At 40.5% G+C, this 22,773-nt stretch overlaps 1 protein-coding gene across 10 annotated transcripts in view; it reads right to left on the reverse strand.

Moving 5' to 3' along the window:
- LUC7L3 (LUC7 like 3 pre-mRNA splicing factor) overlaps positions 1-22,773 on the reverse strand; it is a 30,881-nt gene that overhangs the window by 4,699 nt on the left and 3,409 nt on the right. For 5 of the 10 annotated variants that reach the window (XM_008011470.3, XM_008011469.3, XM_008011465.3 and 2 more), the window contains exons 2-9: positions 10,818-10,884; positions 7,478-7,517; positions 6,717-6,861; positions 6,237-6,311; positions 4,158-4,262; positions 3,152-3,313; positions 1,977-2,260; positions 1,282-1,442 (exon numbers count right to left, since the gene is read on the reverse strand). In XM_008011470.3, coding sequence (XP_008009661.1) covers positions 1,282-1,442; positions 1,977-2,260; positions 3,152-3,313; positions 4,158-4,262; positions 6,237-6,311; positions 6,717-6,861; positions 7,478-7,517; positions 10,818-10,884 — 1,039 coding nt within the window. Of the gene's footprint in view, positions 1-1,281; positions 1,443-1,976; positions 2,261-3,151; positions 3,314-4,157; positions 4,263-6,236; positions 6,312-6,716; positions 6,862-7,477; positions 7,518-9,635; positions 9,727-10,358; positions 10,488-10,817; positions 10,885-22,773 lie in introns of those variants that run through there. The other 5 variants (XM_008011466.3, XM_073004943.1, XM_073004944.1 and 2 more) reach the window with 4 other exon arrangements.

Genomic DNA, 22,773 nt, shown 5'->3' on the forward strand with positions numbered 1-22,773 from the left:
GCTCTTGAGAGTTGACCTCTCAACCCAAAAATAAATTACACAGAAAGTCTTGCAAAAAGATTGGGTAAAACATTCTTAAATCTAATGTTAAATCAGTTAACCCATTGTAGCAATTGCCTTTTGAATCAGAGAAGCAAGTTCTCAACTTGAATGGCAAACACTAGCACGTCTGGCAGTAAGTTTTCAACATTTTCCCACATTACAGAAAAAGCCAATATATGTTAAATATTTCAGAAAAAGACTGTGTGCTTATTTTAAGAAAACAAAAGCAGAGGCCAAAAAATATATCCATGGTTTGTGCCGCTAGTTCTAGCTGAGTCTAGAGGAAAAACAAAAACAAAAAACCAGGACAGTTCTATTGAAGGATATAATAAACAACATATAAAAGACTAGTATAATAAACCTAAATAGCAGCACATATATTATGCTGGTGATTAAACATGGAGACAGGTAGAATGAAATGAAACAAGGAGAGCTGAGAAAATCAGAAATAGGCCCCTTCTCTCATTCCTAAAACCATGCAAAGCACAACAGCTCATTCAGTGCAAAATAAGACACTAAAAGAAATCTGGAGAACACAAAATTCAGAAAGGAGAGCCTAATGGTTAACAGAATTATCTTCCAATAAAGGCTAAGTTAGATGAGAATATTCTTGTGAAAACATTCCACACAAAATTAAGAAGTCCATTAAAAGTGCTAACAGCACAGTACATCAGCTAATGGGATGCCACAAAAAAAAAAAAAAGAAAAGAAAAGAAAAGAAAAAGAAAAAGAAAAAGAGGGGAAAGAGCATATTGATCCCACTGAAAACATGGTTAAGATACATATAAGCAATTCAACTTCCAGCGACTTAGATGTTAACTACTAACTTAAATGAATGCTACAAATGAAGACTAATGCAACAATGTACTTACTTTGTAAGACACATTATGAAACACTGCAGTGTGAAGAAAAAAAAAAGGTAGCCAACAACCAAGGTAATACAATCCTACGCCTAATAACCCTGAAAGTTAATATAATACCTAAAAGAATCTACATGAAAAACCTTCAGGTTATCAACTGAAAGATGCGGTTTAACATCAAAACACCAGATAAACTGTCATTTTCACAAATCTAAGTAGGAGAGGGGGAAAGAATGCCTGTCTCCTACTCAATGGCGTTCCTCAAAGTGAAAAGGAGTATGTATGAAATGGATCTTTGCCTGTGTCTGAAGAAAAGTGAGTGGGGCGATTAGGGTGTGAAAACAGTTTCTTAATGAACTGAATTCTCATATAAACTAACCTTTCTCCTTGGATTTTCTATCTTGTTCTCTGTCCCGACTTTTGCTCCTGTGCTTATATGACTTTCGATCCCGGCTTTTTGATCTTCTTCGATCCCGACTTCGAGATCTATGTTTTCTTTCTGATCGATCATGGCTTCTGCTTCTTCGTCGATCTCTACTTCTTAATAAAAAACCAAAAGGCAACTTCAGCCAGTATTACAATGAGTAAAGGCCTTAAAGCAGATATTATTAATTAACAAGACTAAGCAAAACTTACCCTCTAAAACTATTTACATTAGAAATCTTAAGAACTAAAAATTATTGAAAATATTTCTAAATTTATCTCCAATAGTGCTAAGATGGTTATCGTTGTGCTCTTTAAGACTCTTCTTCAATTTGTAGTTATAATTAAAACAGTATGGCTGATTTCATATTTTATTTCTTGGAATGAGTAAGACAAGCACTTAAGAGACCATCAGGTACGCTAACTGTAAAAAGATTGTGTGAAATTTCCTAGACAGGTGGGAAATAGCACAGAACTTGCCCCGAAAATGGAACTATTTTATTCACTGATTATGCTCTCACAACCCATTCTATCACTTAAAGATGCTTAAGACTTTCCCAACTACCATTCTGAGGAATCATACTAGTAATTATTATTGTTATTGTACACTCATTATGAGCTGGACATCAGTCTTAGATGTTCCATATATACCTGCTTCGCCTTCTTTCTCTACTTCGTGACCTTTTGTGGTCCCGAGACCTGCTGCATCTTCTGTCTGATGTTCGGCTTGAGTGTCTACTTCGTGAACGACTTCTCTTTCTTCTTTCTCTGTCACGAGCCCTTTCTTTTTCTCTTTCTTCCTCTTCCCTTCGTCTTTTCCTTTCTCTTTCTTCCCTTTCTCTCTCCCGTTCTTTTTCTCTTTCTTCTCTTTCTTGCTTCTCCTTTTTTAGACGCTCATCACGATCAGGTTCTTCGGTTCTTTTCCTTAACTTCTCCTAGAAAAATCAAGTTGGATTCTTATACAAATGTAACTAACAATGGTCAACTAATGTGAAGTAATCTGTAGACCAACTTATGGAATTGATGCCCTTAAGGGAAATGTAGACATTCCAACACCATGTACATACACAAGGTATTAGTTGTCTAAATCCTCAGGATATATTCTTCCCAAATTTCTGGCACTCAAGAGTTAAGAAAATCAAGTGCTTTCATAGTTCGATAAACAGCAAAAATTCACAGGAACTCACAATGCTTCAAATAATTACACATAGGAAAATATCAATAAGAGGGTCATAACTCCATTTAAGCCATATTAAAATATAGTTATTTTTATCTATAGCTAGTGATAGCTGAAAGCTGTAGCTATAGCTAAAATAATTTTTTTTAAAATAGCTAAAACGTATCTTTAGAAGAAACTTAACGTTGGCCGAGTGCAGTGGCTCAACACTTTGGGAGGCTGAGGAGGGCGGATCACCTGAGGCAGGAGTTCAAGACCAGCCTGGCCAACAGGGCAAAACCCCGTCTCTATTAAAAAAGCACAAAAATCAGCCGGGCATGGTAGTGTATGCCTGTAATCCCAACTACTCGGGAAGCTGAGGCATGAGAATTGCTTGAACCCCAGAGGTGGAGGTTGCGGTGAGATCATGCCACTGTACTCCAGCCTGGGTGACAAAGTGAGATTGTCTCAAAAACAAAACAAACAAACAAAAAACAAAAATTAGCCAGACCTGGTGGCACATGCCTGTACTCCCAGCTACTCAGGAGGCTGGGGCATGAGAATTGCTTAAACCTGGGAGGTGGAGGTGATAGTGAGCTGAGATCACGTCACTGCACTCTAGGTGACAGAGCAAGAATTTGCCTCAAAACAAACAAACAAAAAAACTTACTTTTAATTCTTCTACAGTAGCTTTAATTTTGGCATAGCCCATGTGTTGTTTTCCCATCAAATGGTCATCTACCCGGGACTGGGCATCTCCTACTATTAAAAAGGCTCCACACACTTCACAAACTTCCATTTGTTTTTCTTGTGCAGCAAAACTTTCAATTGTCTAAAATGATAAATCAGTTACAAGAACATCTGAGGAAGAGAAACAAATCTCAAGAAAGTACTCAACATTTAGAAAAGATTTCTAATGTGTGTGAATTGCTCTTTCCCATTTCCCCAAATCAGTAATACTGGGCTATAAGTGGTCAACTTTTAAAGAGGAACGTTTAAGGCAACAGCAACTAACTTGCTGAATCACCCAGAAAAAATGTTGAGACCCACTGTTCAATGTTCAACACACACATTACCTTACAAAATTTAAACCACTTTTCAGAAAGCCACCTATTTTAGTATGAATTCATTCCTTGCTTAGGGTCAAGGGATATGATGTCCATACACAAAACTAATTAAGGAACTAAGCACATTGACTATAATCTGAACACATCCTATTCAATATGGAGGAACCAATGACCAATTATATTCTGCAATCAATAGTATCTGAAACACATATATTCTATTCTTCAATTAAAATAATAAGATATTTTAAGGGTGTATTAATTTTTAACAGATATAAGTATGTACTGAATAATTTATTACAACAAAAATGAAAATAAAACCAGGTTCATATGGAAATTTATGGTTTAAGGCAGTGATTGGCAAGCCAGGCAGGCCTTTTTCTAACATTTTATTGGGATACAACTACACCCATTTGTTTCTTGTCCTATCTAAAGTTGCTTGCATACTGCACAAAGGCAGAGCTTAGTAGCTGCCACAGACCTTGTGGCCTACAAATTGTGCTGACTCTAAGTTTAGAACATCAGAATAATTTTCAAAGGTTCTCAGATAAAAATGAGTTCCTACTAACTGTTAACAGACAGGTGAGATAATGTGAAATAAGGTTTACTTACCGAGGTTGTGGACCTAAGCAGTTCTCTCTCTTCTTTTAATTGTTCAACTAATTTCATCATCCCCTGGGCTTCTTCTACTTTTCCTTCAGACCCTAATTCTTCAATCTTAGAAGAGTGGGGGAAAAAAACAGTTAAGATTTCTTTCAAATCCAACTATTTCCTTTTTTCCCCATGGTTCATTAGTGGTTTTATGCATCTTTTTGTTTGGTTTTATTTACAAAAGCCTCTTTGGGTTTAATTCATCCTAGTTTTTTTTATACTTCAATAAAGTATAACTGATGTGTTAAGAAAAATGCACTTTCGGCTGGACATGGTGGCTCAGGCCTGTAATTCAAGCACTTTGGGAGGCCAAGGTGGGCAGATCACCTGAAGTCAGGAGTTCAAGACCAGCCTGGCCAACATGTTGAAATCCCATCTCTATTAAAAATACAAAAAAAAAGATTAGCCAGGCATGGCAGCGGGCACCTGTAATCCCAGTTACTGGGGAGACTGAGGCAGGAGAATCACTTGAACCCAGGAGGTGGAGGCTGCAGTGAGCCGAGATCATGCCACTGCACTCCAGCCTAGGTGATGACATGAGACTCTGTCTCAAAAACAAAAGGAGAGAGACAGAGACAGCCTCTCACTATGTTGCCCAGGCTGGTCTTTAACTACTGAGCTCAAGCAATCCTCCCACCTCGGCCTCCCAAAGTGCTTGTATTATAGGTGTCAGCCACCTACTCTTTTCAGTACCTCCTCCAGCCTCAATCCCAAACACAATCCCCAGGCAACCACAGATCTGCTTTCTGTCACTATAGGTAAATATGCGTTTTCTAAAATTTTATATAGAGCCAGAGTCTATATTCCTTTTTTGTCTGGCTTCTTTCACTCAGCCTAATTATTTTAAGATTTATTCATACTGTCTCATGTAGTTAATTCCTTTTCATTACTGACAGGTGGATACATCATGATGTAATTATCCACTCACCTGCTGACGGATATTTTAATTGATTCCAGTCTGGGTTTTTTTTTTGTTTTTTTTAGTGCTATTATTAATACAGCACTCATGAACACTGGAGTGTAAATCTTTGTGTAGATGTACGTTTTCATTTATCTTGGATAAATATGTGGGAGAATGGCTCATGGTACATTTTTAACTTTTTAAGAAACAGACTCCAGGGCCAGGCACAGTGGCTTACACCTGTAATCTCAAAACTTTGGAAGGCCAAGGTGGGTAAATTACTTGAGGTCAGGAATTTGAGACCAGCTTGGCCAGCACGCTGAAACCCCATGTCTATTAAAAATACAATTAGCCGAGGATGGTGGCGCACACCTGTAATCCCAGCTACTCGGGAGGCTGAGGCAGGAGAATCACTTGAACCTGGGAGGTAGAGGTTGCAGTGAGCTGAGATCGCGCCACTGCACTGCAGCATGGGTGACAAAGCGAGATTGTCTTAAAAAAACAGTAACAACGACAACAAAACAGATTCCAATATGATCTGCAGGAATATGAAAGAAAGAAAAAAATGAGACTATTTTTTCCAAAGTGGTTGTACAGTATCATATCCCAGTTCCAGTTGGCTCACATCCTTGCCAATAGCTGGTATGATCAGTTTAATTTTAGCTATTCTAATAGGTGTCAAATAGGTATTTGATTATAGTTTTAATCTGTATTTCCCTAACGACTAATAATGTTGAGCATCTTCATATTTGTTGTCCTTTTATATACAGATATACATACATGTACACACACACACAAGACAAGGTCTCACTCCATTGCCCAGGCTGGAGTGCAGTGGCGCAGACATGTCTTACTGCAGCCTCACCCTCTTAGGCTTAAGCAATTCTCCTGCCTCGGCCTCCTGTGTAGCTGGGACCACAGGTGCACATCATCACACCTGGCTAATTTCTGTAGAGACTGGGTCTCACTTTGTTGCCCAGGCTGGTCTCAAACTCTTGGGCTCAAGCAATCCTCCCGCCTCGGCCTCCCAAAGTGCTGGGATTATACACATGAGTTATCATGCCTGGCCCATCCCTGTATTTTTGCTGGTTACACGTCTGTTTCAAATATTTCCTGACATTAATGCATACAATTCTCACCTGTTGCAGAAGTACATCGATTTTGTCTGTTAAAACCTGAATTTTTTCTTCATTTTTGCCTGTTGGGCCAGCGGCCTGTTGAAGACAATAAAACGTATTACCAACAAGTTGAAAACAAAGATAAACATGCAAACTCGCACATATCATACATAATATTTCTATTTAATAATTAAAATGCTTAATTGAAAGGACAGTAATTCAATTATCTTCAACTTCTGGTGGTCAATCACATATTGTCAGTTACTACTATTTAAGAGAAAAATCTTGGCCTCAAGAAAAAAAGAAAGAAAAATCTTATGTTTAGCAAAATCAATGTTATGTTTGCTAAGAAAGACTGGAAAAAATGAATGCCTTGTAAGTTTCATATCATTTTAAAAGAAGAAAGTAATGAAAAGAAGACAAGTTTCAAAAATATTAGAGAGGTCTCTGAATCTCCAGAAAACAAGGACCCTTTACAAAGACTGAATTGATTTCACTTACCCCAGAAGACTGCTGGTTTTGAGATAATGCCAAACGAGCATGGCCTCGTCTGATCCTACGTTCTACTTCTGCAAGTAAGCTCTGCAAGTATCGCAAAAAATCTCTCTCATAGCCAACTTTCATGAAACGAGAGCTCTTCTCATACCTGGTAACATGAAAATAAACAAGTATTCATTTCCAAATCTTCATCCATTACAACTCAAATATTCTATCTTAACTAGCCTCAATGACTACTGCATTTAGGCTGCAGGGTAAACCAGGTGTATTTGAAGTGCCTTTCTGACTGCCCCTCACCACAGAGCTTTACACAGGGGTTTAACCACTAGCGTTACCACTGTACTGGATCTATGACCCTGGACCTGGGACACAAGTCTCATGTATAAAATTGGGGCTGGCCACGGTGGCTCACACCGGTAAACCCAGCACTTTTGGAGGCCGAGGTGGGTGGATCACTTGAGGTCAGTAGTTTGAGACCAGCCTGGCCAACATGGTGAAACCCTGTCTCTACTAAAAATACAAAATATTAGCCAGGCATGGTGGTGGGCACCTGTAATCCCAGCTACTCAGGAGGTTGAGGCAGGAGAATCACTTAAACCCGGGAGGCGGAGGTTGCAGTAAGATAGAAGTTTCTTACTACCCCTAGCCAGTGACTGGACTTCTCTCAGACTCTCATTTTACAATTAATTCCAATTATTCCTCAACCCTTGTCCCCCTTAAACCAAATAATAACTGGGAGGGAAATGACAACCAAAATAACTTACTGTTTTCGTAGATTTTCATCATGAATTTTTTCACATGGACCTGGGGGAAAAATACAATTGTATAAATTATCCGTGATTATTAGCAACCGTTTCTTGCCAAAAACAAAAAGTTATTTTTCTTTTTAAAAAGAAAAAGGATTTACTTTATCACTGAGTAGTTTGTAGACATCTAAATTGATCCTACTGAATCATGAAGCATTATAACCAAATAGGACATAAAACTGATCTGCTCAGTCTTCAAAGTCCATATAATGGATAGCAACCATATATGGTTAAAAGAGAAGTAAGGGAGCGAGAGAGAAAAGGAGTGAAGGTGAAAGGAAATTGTTCTTTATTGCCACTCAAGAAAACTGATGGGGATAGACACTGAACTGAACCATTGCTGACTTTATTATTTTCAAATCTGTATATAAAGTCAAATAGCACTAGACTAGTACCCAACTCCTACTTCTTCCCACCTCTAAAAAGCAATTATCTTAACTCTTCTCTATTTCTTCTTGAATTTACCTCCATCTTTTAAAATTCTATGCTTATTTTGCTATTTATCAATCCTAGACATCAAAATTTTGGGATAAATAAACACTTAGTGTTTATATTCTGCAAATACTATTCACTGTCAGGCCAAACAAAGGTGCATTATGAGACACTTCTGATGTGTTTTTTTTTTTTTTTTGAGACAGAGTCACGCTCTGTCACCCAGGCTGCAGTGCAGCGGCGCAATCTTGGCTCACTGCAACTTCCGCCTACTGGGTTCAAGGGATTCTCCTGCCTCAACCTCCCAAGTAGCTGGGATTGCAGGCACCCACCACCACGGCTGGGTAATTTTTTTGTATTTTTAGTAGAGAGAGGATTTCACCCTGTTGGCCAAGCTGTTCTCGAAGTCCTAACCTCAAGTGATCTGCCCTCCTTTGCCTTCAAAAGTGCTGGGATTACAGGTATGAGCCTAGTTTTTTCTCTATATTTTCAAATTCTTCTCAAACACTTCAACTCAGCTATAGAAACTATCTCAATACTAATTTCACATATGAGTCAAAATACATCAGATCATCAGTTTCATTTTCTTCCATGGGCCTTCTGCCTTACTTCAATCTGGGATACTTATTTTCTAAGCTCACTATAGAACTATTATCCTGATGAATTCCTTTCCTGCTCTGCAGTAGATAAGAATTACTGGATCTCTTGTTTTTTCTTTCCTCTTTCTCAGTTTATGGACACGTTTTGGTAGAGTTTCCTGAGAAAAAGTCCATGGGAGATAAATCTGTTGAGACCCTGTATTTCTGAAAATGTCTTTTTTCCCCTCATATTTTGATGTTTGGCTACATAGCTAAGCCTGGTAGACACATTTTCACTCAGCACCCTGAGGATGTTTCTCCAATGTCTTCAACTTTCCCCATTGTTCCTGACCAGTCTTAGGCCATTCTGATTCATAATTCTGTGACCTACACTCACCCCCACCACCCCTACGTTCTAAAATTTTACAGGGGTATGCCTAGGTATGGATCTTTTTCATTCACTGTCCTGATCACCTGTAGGGCCTGCTCAACCTAAAGATGAATATTCTTTAGTACTGCAAATTTTTTTTCTTAAGCAATTCCCTCTGCTTTTATTCTGTCCACAACTATTAAGTTGGTAGTACAGTTCCTGGACTAAGTTTTTAAAAAATCCTTCTGTCATACTGCCCAACATTCCAGTAAACGTCCTCAATTTAATTTTCAAATCTTTCCGGCGATTTTCTTTCTATTTCTCCAGCTTTAATTTCTAAGAGCTGTTTTTCAAAAACTGTTTTCCAAACTTTTCCCACAAGTTCCCTCTTTATGGCATCCTATTATTGCTGATGAATATAGTATCTTCTCATATGTCTCTGAAGATACTAAATTTCTTAAGATTTTGAGGAATCTCTCTCTGCTTTCCCCATTATCTCCAATTCCACTAAATTCTTCTTTCTCTGTTGGTTTTCTTAATCTCTTGTGTTGAAGGCTTTCTTCGAACGTCTGGCTGGTGGTCCTTGGCAGGCAACTAATTTTTTAAAAAGACACTTCCAAAATCTGACTGGAAGTTAGTAGGGATTAGGCAGGGTTTGTCAGCTCATGAATGGGCTTTATCATAGGAAAACCAGGCAGTAAGACTTTCTTTTAAGAGATTCCCCAAGGGTCAGTACCTGTAGAGATCACTTCTCAGGAACTGTTCACTTTCTCTAGAGAAGAATCCTCTTTTCTTCTGCCTGGGGAAAAACATCTGGCTGTTTCCTTCTAGGAACAGGGCAGAGGAGAGCCCCACCAATAAAAATATAGATTCATTTACTCTCTTTTACATTTCTTTTTTTTTTTTTACTTACTACTGCCCCTGCTGTGTCTGAAATCTCAAGATCTAGACTGGTCCTGCCTTAATACGCTCCTAATGCTCTAAGGCAAACATTGTACATAATGAATTGACTTCTTTTATATATCCAGATTGATCCTGGTTATGTACCATCCTTGAGAGAAATGAGGAAATTGTCAATCATTTTTTCTGTTTTGTGGTTCAGATAAACTAGTCTCTCTAGCCCAATTTCTCCTGAAAATAACCCTCTCTTCTCCTGGGGTCTATGGGTGGGAGAGTAAGATCAACAGATGCACAGGACCGCCTACACTAGTGGCAATTTTGCATCCTGGGGACATCTGGCAATGTCTGAAGACATTTTTGGGTGTCACAACAGGGGGTGCTACTGGTTATCTAGTGGGTAAAGGCAGGGATGTTGCTAAACATCCCACAATGCATGAAAAGCCCCCTCCAAAACTGGCTCAAAATGTCAACAATGTCAAGGCTGAGAAACCCTGAACTAGACTACAGACTAATCTCTCTCATTTTCAGCCCCATGACTCAACCCTGCCTTCTGTGGTACCTGGTGCCTCCAAATCCTGAGCCTGTCCAGGGTTCTGCTGATCAAACACTCGCTTCTGTTTAGTATCCCCTTCTGCAGGCTTTTAGGGTACAGGTTGTTCTGCTCTGTTGCGTTTGCTGCTACTCCTCCATCCACTTGTCATCTTCCAAAAATTTGCTGACATCTCTAACGTTATCTCCTCTTCCATACACATCTTTTTAAAACTTTTTTCATTTAAGTGGAGTTTTGGGAGGGAGTGGAAATAGACATGTATGTTTAATTAAGCCACCATGTTTAATCAGACTGACATTTATTAATACATTCAAATATCTAAACCAAGTAAGAAATTACTTATTAGTAAATCTTTTAAGAAAAAACTTTACAGAATTATAAAGAACCAGTTTTTTTTCCTCTCACTACTCCTATTCAACATTTTAAATATCATAAATTTGATAAAAGTTACACAGAAAATTCACTTACCAAGATCGGAACGTGTATTTGTGAACAATTCCGCAGGACAAAAACCACAGAGATAATATTTACAAACCTAGTAAAGAAAAACAAAGGTACTTAAAAAATTGCTTGGTTTTAAAACTGTACTGGAGAAGGGTGCCAAATAACTATTTTCTCATTTCTTGAGGTATGTATGCTTCAACCAATATAAGAATTTCATTTGTTGAATCATATTAGGTAAATTAGTGACTTTCAGACTCCTGAATTTCGATAGAAGAAAAAATATGCAGTACTTGTATTACTAGTATTTTCTATTATCTATTTTTAATCACCACCTGCTGACCCCTCAGTAGCAAAAACAAATATAGGAAAGACATCCCAAAATAAAGGGCAATTTTTATATTTTTAAAAACTCTTACACTATTCTTATCATTTCAACTCTTTCGTAGATTAGGGCCTACTTACAAATTAGGATTTGGAAATAACCATCTAAATCACAGATAACACTCATTTAAAGCAATTCGGCTCCATCTTTTTGCTTAGAAGATCCTTAACACACCAGCCTCCCAAGTAACTACAACTACAGGTGCAAGTACCATGCCTGGCAAATTTTCAAATATATTTGGAAAGATGGGGTCTTGCTACATTGCCCAAGTTGGTCTCAAACTCCTGGCTCCAAGCAATTCTCCCACCTCCGCCTCCCAAAGTGTTGGGGTTACAGGCATGAGCCACTGCTCCTAGTCACTGGATATTTTCATACATGCCAACACAGTAGACTCTTGGTGGGTTCCCATGGTATGGGGAAAAACTATTAACATAAAACCAATGTTTAATTCTCTCCCACTGGTACTTTTGTAACTCCTTCAGATATATTCCAAAACTGCTCTATCCCGAATTTAATTTTATAACACTACAAACCATGTAAATCCAAAATATCACCTTTCCTTCACACAAAACTTCACTGTTACTAGGTGGATTATCATTATATAATTTTTTGAAACACAGTCTTACTCACTCTGTTGCCCAGGCTGGAGTGCAGTGGTGCCATTTCAGCCCACTGCAAACTCTGCCTCCCAGGTTCAAGCACTTCTTCTGCCTCAGCCTCCAAAGTAGCTGGAATTACAGGTATGTGCCACCATGGCCAGCTAGTTTTTGTATTTTTAGTACAGACAGGGTTTCACCACGTTGTAGGCTGGTCTTGAACTCCTGACCTCAAAACATCCATTTTGTTCAACTTTGTGTTCACTTTAAGTGCATCACAACAAAATACCAAGGCCAATACTCAATTTTAAAAAAGATTTCTTTGAGAATTTCTTTCATTTGGGGGAGGGAGGATATGGCAACCATTATGCCACTTTTACTGTGACCTAGCCTTTCAATTATATTAACCTTGAAGACCCAAAAATTTCACACAACTATATTTAGTAAAAGTTATTGCCAAAATCTGCTATAATTTATAGCCATAAACTGTATGGTTGTAAAATAATTTAAAAACTAAATTTTGTGTGCCATCCTCACAGACATGAAAGTTTTACTATGAATTGGCCGGGCATGGTGGCTCCCACCTGTAATCCCAGCACTTCCGGAGGCTGAGACGGGAGGATCACGAGGTTAGGAGATCGAGACCATCCTGGCTAACACGGTGAAACTCCGTCTCTACTAAAAAGACAACAAATTAGCCGGGTGTGGTGGCGGGCGCCTGTAGTCCCAGATACTCAGGAGGCTGAGGCAGGATAATGGCGTGAATGGTGGCGGGGCGGGGCGTGAATGGTGGCGGGGCGGGGCGGGGAGCGGGCAGAGCTTGCAGTGAGCCGGCCACTGCACTCCAGCCTGGGTGATAGAGCGAGACTCCGCCTCAAAAAAAAAGAGAAAGTTTTACTATTATTGTTAATTTAATCTTTACTTATAAACATTTCATTTCTATTTCCCATTTTTACAGTAATATATTCTAGGGTTTTGGAGATGATTCTATTTAAAGATTAATTTTATTGTTTTTAATAGGACTTCTATCGGCCTCATGACCAATGTAAGCATTCCGTAAATTTAAGCTAGGCAAGACACAATGTCTATGATCCTCAGACAGGTTCACCATTAAAACAAAAACAAATAGACACATCTCTACGGTCCCTCCTGACTCTCTCAGCACATGAAATAGGTACACTGCAACATGGCACAGTTTAAATCTGCTTATCTGCTAAAGAACCAGGGGTACCTGATGGGGCGTGGTGGCTCATGCCTGTAATCCCAGCACTTTGGGAGGCTGAGATGTGAGGACTGCTTGAGCCTCGGAGGTAGAAGTGGCAGTGTGCTGTGATCACACCGCTGCACTCCAGCTAGGGTGACAGAACGTAACCTGTCTAAAAAAAAGAAAAAGAAAAAGAAAAAGAACCAGGGGTCGTAATTCTGCCTTGGTTTCTTCACAGTATTAAAAAAAAGGAGATAGGCTGGGCCCAATGGCTTATGCCTGTAATCCCAGCACTTTGGGAGGCCAAAGCAGGAGAATCATTTGAGCCTAGCCTGGGCAACATAGTGAGACCTTGTCTCTGGGGGGAAAAAAAAAAAGAAAACAATTAGCCAGGTATGTGTCACACACCTGGGGTTCCAGCTACTTGGGTGGCTAGGGTGGAAGGGTCATTTGAGCCCAGGAGGTTGAGGCTGCAGTGAGTGGTGATCATGCCACTGCACTTCAGTCTGGGTGAAAGAGCAAGACTCAATTAAATAAAAAAAAGAGGTAATAAATTTCTTATAGTGGGATTGTAAAGATCAAACTGTATACATTTGCTAAACTGAAAGAAAAAAGTATTGGCTTATGTAAAAGCTAAAACAACTCCATCTTGGGTGTTAAACTGCCAGGCTGACTTCCGATTAACTCCAATTCCAGGAATGCCCCTAAGATTTCTATTTTATCTACTGCTCCCTGTGTTAAGAACACGTACTTACTGTAAATTCTGCCCTTAGGTCAAAACAATTTTGACGATTGTGTACTTAACATAAAACTTGCCCATAAGTAATTATCCTACACATGCCTTCTGAAGCACAGATACCCTTTCCCTATGGTACATGAGCCCTGGGTCTGGGGAGATGTCATCTTGTCTTGTCACCAGCAGCTGCCCGAGACAGACCTGACTTCTGTTCGTAGGTTCCTATTACATGTCTCCAAGAAACTGGATTTGTCAGCCTCTTTCTTCAGCCTCTCAGACTTTGGGGGTAGGTTTCCGTAGACCTACCATAGACCTGTCCACTGCAGATTATTATTTTACATGTTTTTCGGCACTGTGTAGAACAAATAACACATGCCTGTCTGTAGGCTAACCAGGAGCTACCTAATCAAGTCCAATCACTCCATTAGAGACCACATGACTTGCCCTGATAGCATCCAGCTGTATCTACAGAATCCAAACTAGAATCTATTTCCCCAATTCAGTTCTGAGTGTTCCTTCCACTTCAACTCTCCTGCTTTACCATTTAATGGTACATCAAAATTATTTGTTACTCTATGCAATAAACTAGCTACCTGGACTGCTTCTTTCAACTCTCCAGAGTCTGATTTTAACTAAAAATATTAACAAGGGATCTGAAAAAACGGGAAGAACATATTTGGGTGCTTCAAATAAAGTCATCAACAATGATAGTAAGAATAAACCCAGAGAGGCCAGGTGTGGTGGCTCAGGCCTGTAATCCCAGCACTTTGGGAGGTGGAGGCGGGTGGATCACCTGAGGTCAGGAGTTCAAGACCAGACTGGCCAACACGGTGAAACCTGGTCTCTGCAAAAATAGAAAAATTGGCCAGGCATGATGGTGAGTGCCTGTAATCCCAGCTACTTGGGAGGCTGAAGTGGGAGAATTGCTTGAACCCAGGAGGGAGAGGTTGCAGCGAGCTGAGATCGCACCACTATAGAGACAGTCTGTCTCAAAAAAAGAATAAACCCAGAGAATTTTTATCTTACTTTTGGATATAATCATGACAACTGCTCAAGTTTTGGAATACTAGCATTCTTCATTTAATAGTAATCCCTAAAAGACACAAATGCTTATTACAGATTAATACCCACGCAAACTCTCTAAATACCTACATAATCGTGACTTATCCTCTTAACAAATTTAAGGCAACACTAGTGACAACAAGTGTTCAATCTCATTAACAGTTTTATTTTTATTTTTTTGAGACAGAGCCTCTCTCTTGCCCAGGCTGGAGTGCAGTGGCGCGATCTTGGCTCAATGCAACCTCCGCCTCCCAGGTTCAAGCAATTCTCCTGCCTCAGCCTCCTGAGGAGCTAGGATTACAGGAGCATACCACAACACCCGGCTAATTTTTGTATTTTTAGTAGATGGGGTTAAGCCATGTTGGCCAGGCTGGTCTCGAACTCCTGACCTCAAATGATTCGCCCACCTCAGCCTCCTAAAGTGCTGGGATTACAGGCATGAGCCACAGCACCAGGCCCATTAAGGACATCTTAATGATTTTTGTCTTTCTGTATCTACTTAGATCCAACACTAAGCAATACAATTCCCCCTTGAGCTAATCAAATATTTTCAATGCCCTCTGTACTATTTTTACGTCTTTTTTTTTTTTTGGAGACAGAGTCTTACTGTCGCCCAGGCTGGAGTGCAGTGGTTCGATTTCAGCTCACCACCTCTACCTCCCAGGCTCAAGCAATTCTCGTGCCTCAGCCTCCCAAGCTGGGATTATGGGCAACTGCCATCATGCCTGGCTAATTTTTGTATTTTTAGTAGATATGGGATTTTACCATGGTTGATCTCGAACTCCTGGCCTGTCTGCACTATTTTTGTTAAACTGCTTATCATAAAGATAATAGACTGGAAGTGGTGGCTCACACCTGTAATCTCAGAACTTTGGGAGGCTGAGGCAGGTGGATGGCTTAAGCTCAAGAGTTCGAAACCAGCCCAGGCAACATGGCAAGACCCCATCTCCACTAATACAAAAAAATGAGCCAGGGGTGTTGCGGGCCTACAGTCCCAACTACTCGGGAGGCTGGGGTGGCAGGACTGCTCGAGCCCAGGAGGTTGAGGTTGCAGTGAGCCGAGATCGTGCCACTGCGCTCCAGCCTCGGTGACACAGCCAGACACTGTCTCCCCGTCCTCCCCCCCAAAAATATATATATATATAATGTATTTATATTCACTATATACTTTGATTATCTAAATACTGGCAACACAACTCATGTTGGAAACAGTAAAACTGACAGGGACTTAAATTTTAAAAATCTAAATAGCCAGTCCTAATTACTATATACAGTAAGTCCTTGAATAATGTGATGAGGCCAAAAAAAAAAAAAAAAAAAGATTCCCAGTTAGGGCTAACTGTGTAGGAGTCTGCAAGTTCTCCCCATGTCTGTATGGGTTTTCTCCCAGTACTCTGGTTTCCTTCCACATCCCAAAGCTGTGCACAGTAAGTGACATGGCATGGCTAAGTCCCAGTGTAGGTGAGTGTGGGTGTGTGAGTTCGGGAGGGCAGCTTGTCCAGGGTTAGTTCCTGCCTTGCATCCTGGGCAGCGGGATCAGCTCTGGCCACCCGCCACCCTGAACTGGAATAAGGAGGCTGGAAAGGAATGAATACAAATTATTGTCAAATAACAGTTTGTAAAGCATATGATAATTACACAAATGCATGCAATAAACAGCGTAGTCCAAAAGTGGTTGGTGAGTTTACCGAATTTATTATTGTGCTGTAACTGAATGGAAGTAGGAGGTGCTTCTGACAATGTTCAAGTTGTAAACATTTATTCCTTGACTTAATCCACCACCACAACTGCCATCACTCACTGATTCACCAAAAACTGGGTAATTATCTCACTTTTATTCATCTTTCTTAAATGTATGTATAACTCAAATTTATCTCAATGTTTGATGTCAGAAATGTTTTGGGTCTTTTTAGTTATGTTTTTGTAACCAGAAATGTGCCATAGAAACCTAACTCTTCTTTATATTAACTAATATACGGTAAAACTTTTGTTATATGTAATTTCAACTGAAGTCACAGTTTCCAAGAAGCCATTAACAACATTAAATGAAGACTTACTGTATTCTGAAACAGAATTATTACTGGAATAGACATATTACTGGAATACTTCAAATGTCACATATACACAAATATTGACTAATTTAAAATCCAGGAATACCTGGAAATTTTATTAGCTAAAAAAAGGAACACGAGCCAGGTGCAGTGGCTCATGCCTGCAATCCTAGCACTCTGGGAGGCCAAGGCAGGCAGATCACTTGAAGCCAGGAGTTCAAGACCAACCTGGCCAAAATGGCAAAATGCCATCTCTACTAAAAATACAAAAATTAGCCAAGCGGCCAGGCGCGGTGGCTCAAGCCTCTAATCCCAGCACTTTGGGAGGCTGAGACAGGTGGATCACGAGGTCAGGAGATCGAGACCATCCTGGCTAACACGGTGAAACCCCGTCTCTACTAAAAAAATACAAAAAAACTAGCCGGGCGAGGTGGCGGGCACCTGTAGTCCCAGCTACTCGGGAGGCTGAGGCAGGAGAATGGCGTAAACCTGGGAGGCGGAACTTGCAGTGAGCCGAGATCCGGCCACTGCACTCCAGCCTGGGCGACAGAGCAAGACTCCGTCTCAAAAAAAAAAAAAAAAAAAAAAAAAAAAAAATTAGCCAAGCATAGTGGCACACGCCTGTAATTCCAGCTACTCAGGAGACTGAGGCACAAGAATCGCTTGAACCTGGGAGGTAGAGGATCGCAGTGAGCTGGTATCGCGCCTCTGCACTCCGGCCTAGACAACAGAGCAAGGCTCTGTTTCAAAAAAACAACCTTTCACGCTGTAGTCTTTTGTCACTTCTGCCTTAATATTAACAGTTTAATTCTATAAGTACATATTTTCTTTCTAGCTAAAAGAGTTCAATTCATTATATTAAAGATAAACCCCCAAAGAGATAATTTTTAATAAAAGAATTTATAACAAAAATCATGTCCCTGATAACATATAGTTTTATGTTTCAGCTATACCACGACCACACATTCATTTCCATGCCTTTAATTTTATTACATGTACCTTTGCAGGCATGATTCACTATTTATTGCCTACACAAACTTCTAGTAAAATTTCAATCAATCTTCCACAGCAGCCAGTTAGTCATCAACTCTCTTCTGCTTAGAAGCCTTCAGTTATATCCCAATGTAATAAAGTCTAAACTTTTAACAAGGCTTATAAAAACTACTTAAAACCAAGTTCCTGCCTACCTATCTACACTCCCCCACCCAACAAAAACAAACACACTACAATACTATTTAAAATTTGCCAAATTCACTGATTTTTCTCCAGCTCTTCCTTCAGGCTGGTAAGGTGTCTTCTCTCTCCTCTCCCTCAGGCTAATTCCTACCAATCTTTTAGGTAACTGTATTTAAAGACCACTTTGTCTGAGAGGCCTTTCCTGAGTATCCATCCCAGTCTGGGTTATGCACTCCTTTCCTGTGTGCACTGTACAGTTGACTTTTGAACTCAGGGAGCTAGGGGCACTGCTATGGTTTGGATATGCTTTGTTTGGTCCCAAAAAAACATTCTTGTGGCAGTGAATTCCCATTCTTAGTTGACTGGAAAATTGGTTGTTGAACAGAGTCTGGCACTCCTAGCCATGCCATCTTTGCACATACTGGCTCCCCTTCTGCCATGAGTGGAAGCAGTCTGGGGCCCTCACCAGACAGGTACCAGCTATCATGCTTCTTGTACAGCCTGTGGAACTGAACTAAATAAACCTCTTTTCTTTATAAATTATCCAGCCTCAGGTATTCCTTTATAACAACTGAGAGAGTTACTGACCCTAACTCCCCCAAAACTTAACTAATAGCCTACAACTGACTGGAAGCGTTATAAAATTAACAGTTGGTTAACACATATGTTGTAAATTATGTACTATATACTGTATTCTTTTTCTTTTTTTTGAGACAAAGTCTCGCTCTGTCAACCAGGCTGGAGCGCAGTGACGTGATCTCAGCTCACTACAACCTCCACCTCCCGGGTTCAAGCAATTCTCCTGCCTCAGCCTCCAGAATAGTTGGGATTACAGGCACCAGCCACAACACCTGGCTAATTTTTTATTTTTAGTAGAGACAGGGTTTCACCATGTTGGCCAGGCTGGTCTCCAACTCCTGACCTCAAGTGATCCGCCCACCTCGGCCTCCCAAAGTGCTGGGATTACAGACGTAAGCCACCGCGCCTGGCTATATACTGTATTCCTACAATAAAGTAAGTTAGAGATGTGCATTGTAGAATGTTTAGGGAAAAAAATAACTATAAGTAAGCTAGAGAAAAAAATGTGAAAACACATTTACAGTGCTACGTTTATCAATACCCTAAGTTTAGGTCATCTGTATACAAAAGATGAATTGCCTAAAATGCCAGCAACCCCAGGTGCAGATCTCAGTCTACGTACATATAAAGCAATTTAACTTCTTGTATTGTCATGACTTTTCTGCTTCTTGGGAGCACTTCCAAAAGGAGCTGCACTCGTATGGGTCTCAGGGCATTATTCAAAGTTTATGGTATGGTACATAGGCCAGGTGCTGTGGCTCACATCTCTAATCCCAGCACGTGGGTGGATCACTTAAGGCCTGGAGTTCGAGCCCAGCCTGGCCAACATGACAAAACCCCATCTCTACTAAAAATACAAAACTTAGCCAGACATGGTGGTACAGACCTGTAATCTCAGCTACTTGGGAGGCTGAGGCATGAGAATTGCTTGAACCTGAGAAGCAAAGGTTGCAGTGAGCCGAGATGGCACCACTGCACCCCAGCCTGGGTGACAAAAGCAAGACTGTCTCACAAACAACAACAAAAAACAAAACACCAGAAGTTTATATGGTATTGCAATAAACATAATGAAAATACACAAGAACCAAGGGATCATTTTTTACTGTGATAGGCAATTTACTATAGACACCAACTGCTCATGCAGAGATTGAGAGTCACAGGTCATAGGGCATTTTAAGTGGATCCTAGCAACACTTGAGCTCACTGTAATAGCAACAGGTGGCTATGAAATTATTACAGTATTACAGTATGTACTATAGTTAATTTTGTGCAGTTATTAATCTTTACTTTCTCTCGACGGCTAGTGGCACCATGTGCCGTGTGCTTAAGTTTTCATAAAGTTTAACTTTTTATGATTAGTATGTATTTTCTGGTAGGAAAATGATAAACCAGTATATACATCTATTTTATGTATTTGTGATGCACTTTTCTTAAATTTAAAAAATATTTCTAGGCTATGTGATTTGTCTTCAAGTTCTTTCAAATTGTTGCAAATCTCCAAAAATTTTCCAATATATTTATTGAAAAAAATCCACGTACAAAGCGAACACACTCAACTCAAACCCGTGTTGTTCAAGGGTCAATTTTACTTTTCCCAATGGTGGCATTTATCATATTCTGTTATGGAAATGCATTTACATTCAATTGGAATAATCCCTACTGGGGAAAAAAAAAGTGCATTTACTCCTTCCTGTCACCAATACCTGATGGCTCTTTCAGGACCAAATGCTATAACTGTACTATCCTGCTGTTATCTACCTAAGGGCAAAACATTTTTTTTTTTTTTTTTTTTTTTTTTTGAGGCTGAGTCTCGCTCTGTCGCCCAGGCTGGAGTGCAGTGGCCAGATCTCAGCTCACTGCAAGCTCCGCCTCCCGGGTTCACGCCATTCTCCTGCCTCAAGACTCCCGAGTAGCTGGGACTACAGGCGCCCGCCACCTCGCCCGGCTAGATTTTTGTATTTTTTTAGTAGAGACGGGGTTTCACCGGGTTAGCCAGGATGGTCTTGATCTCCTGACCTCGTGATCCGCCCGTCTCGGCCTCCCAAAGTGCTGGGATTACAGGCTTGAGCCACTGCGCCCGGCCCATTTTTTTTTTTTAAATGGAGTCTCACTCCTGTCACACAGGCTGGAGTGCAGTGGCACAATCTCGGCTCACTGCAACCTCCACCTCCCAGGTTCAAGCTATTCTCCTTTCTCGGCCTCCCAAGTAGCTGGGATTACAGGCGTGCGCCACCATGCCTGGCTAATTTTTGTATTTTTAGTAGAGACGGGGTTTCACCATGTTGGCCAGGCTGGTCTCAAACTCCTGACCTCAGGTGATGCACCCGCCTCAGCCTCGCAAAGTGCTAGGATTACAGACGTGAGCCACTGCGCCTGGCAGAGCAATACTTTTTCGTTGGACAAATGAATACAACAATGTTCCTAACCTGCTAGTAAGAAATGAAGAGAAGGACTGGGCACGGTGGCTCACGCCTGTAATCCCAGCACTTTGGGAGGCCTAGGGAGGATCACTTGTTGTCAGGAGTTCAAGACCAGCCCGGTAAACATGGTGAAACCCCATCTCTACCACAATACAAAAATTAGCCAGGCACGGTGGCATGCACCTGTAATTCCACCTACTCTGGAGGCTGAGGCAGGAGAATCGCTTGAACCCGAGAGCTGAGATCACACCACTGCACTCCAGCCTGGGCAACAGAGCAAGACTCCATCCCAGGGGGAGGGGAGGGAAGAGGAGAAAATATTTCATAAAATGAAGAACTGTATTAGGAAAAGGTCAATGTTACAAACTTCAGCTACCTTCTCCTTTTGTGAGGAAATCAAGTCTAATAACATACATAATGACAGACACACAAACACATTTTCCTAAAGCAACCAAAGATTTAGTAAATACCTTACTATTATTTTCAGTGTGACTATGGTATTGTGGTTATTTTATTCTATTTCTTTTTTGAGACAGAGTGTCACTCTGTTGCCCAGGCTGGACTGTGGTGGCACCATCTCAGCTCACTGCAACCTCTGCCTCCTGGGTTGAAAGGATCCTCCCCCCTCAACCTCCGGAGTAGCTGGGATTACAGGCATGCACCACTTCGCTCAGCTAATTTTTTTTTATTTTTTAGTAGAGACGGGGTTTCACCATGTTGGCCAGGCTAGTCTCAAACTCCTGACCTCAAGCGATCCGCCTGCGTTGGCCTCCCAATGTTGAGATTACAGGTGTGAGAGCCACCATGCCTGGTCGGCTATGTTTTTTTAAAAGTCCTTTATTTTACAGATAAACAATGATGGATTTAAGGCTGAAATACAGAATTGCTTCAAAATAATGGAAGGGATGCAGAGGAAATAATATTGACCATGTGCTAATATTACTGAATTGGGTATGGGTACATGGGGAGTTCATTATATTATACTATTCACTCTAATTCTGTATGTTTTGGGAAGAAAAGCAAACAGCAATTACATACACATATAACACATGGACTGCTGGCAATTCTGAGAAGCCAACATTTACTATGTTACTATGGAGTAAGGTAGGAAATGCCAGGCGGGCACAGTGGCTCATGCCTGTAACCTCAGCAACTTTGGGAGACTGAGGTAGGCAGATCACTTAAGGTCAGGAGTTTGAGACCAGTCTGGCCAACATGGTGAAACCCTGTCTACTAAGAATACAAAAATTAGCCATGTGTGGTGGCGCACGCCTGCAATCCCAGTTACTCGCACGCTGAGGCCAGGGATGGCGGTTGTAGTGAGCCAAGATCATGCCACTACACTTCAGCCTGGGCGACAGAGAGAGACTCTGTCTCAAAAAAAAAAAAGCAGGGGTGGGGTGGGGTGGGGTAGAAAACGCTTACTTTTCTATCTTACTCCATTGTAACATAGTAAAGTTACTATGAACATTTTGGTGACTCTGAATGAAAACTAGTAAAATACATATTAATAGATGCCATCATGCATTACAATTACTATTTTTTTGCTTTCGATTTTCACTCCCAAATTCTGAACATTTTTAAAGCAAAAAGAAGTTTACAAGTAAAAAATGTGGACAGAAGCCTTAGCTGTTTTCCCTTTTCTAAACAATTTTTCAGTGTCAATGACAGTATCTGCTAACATTCCAAAGATTTCAGAAAAGAACATTAAGTTCAATTTCCTTCATAAATTATTAAACCTTCATGTCAAACCTTCATGGAAGGGAGGGTAGGC

Source organism: Chlorocebus sabaeus, chromosome 16, assembly GCF_047675955.1.
Source record: "Chlorocebus sabaeus isolate Y175 chromosome 16, mChlSab1.0.hap1, whole genome shotgun sequence".
Lineage (NCBI taxonomy): Eukaryota > Metazoa > Chordata > Mammalia > Primates > Cercopithecidae > Chlorocebus > Chlorocebus sabaeus.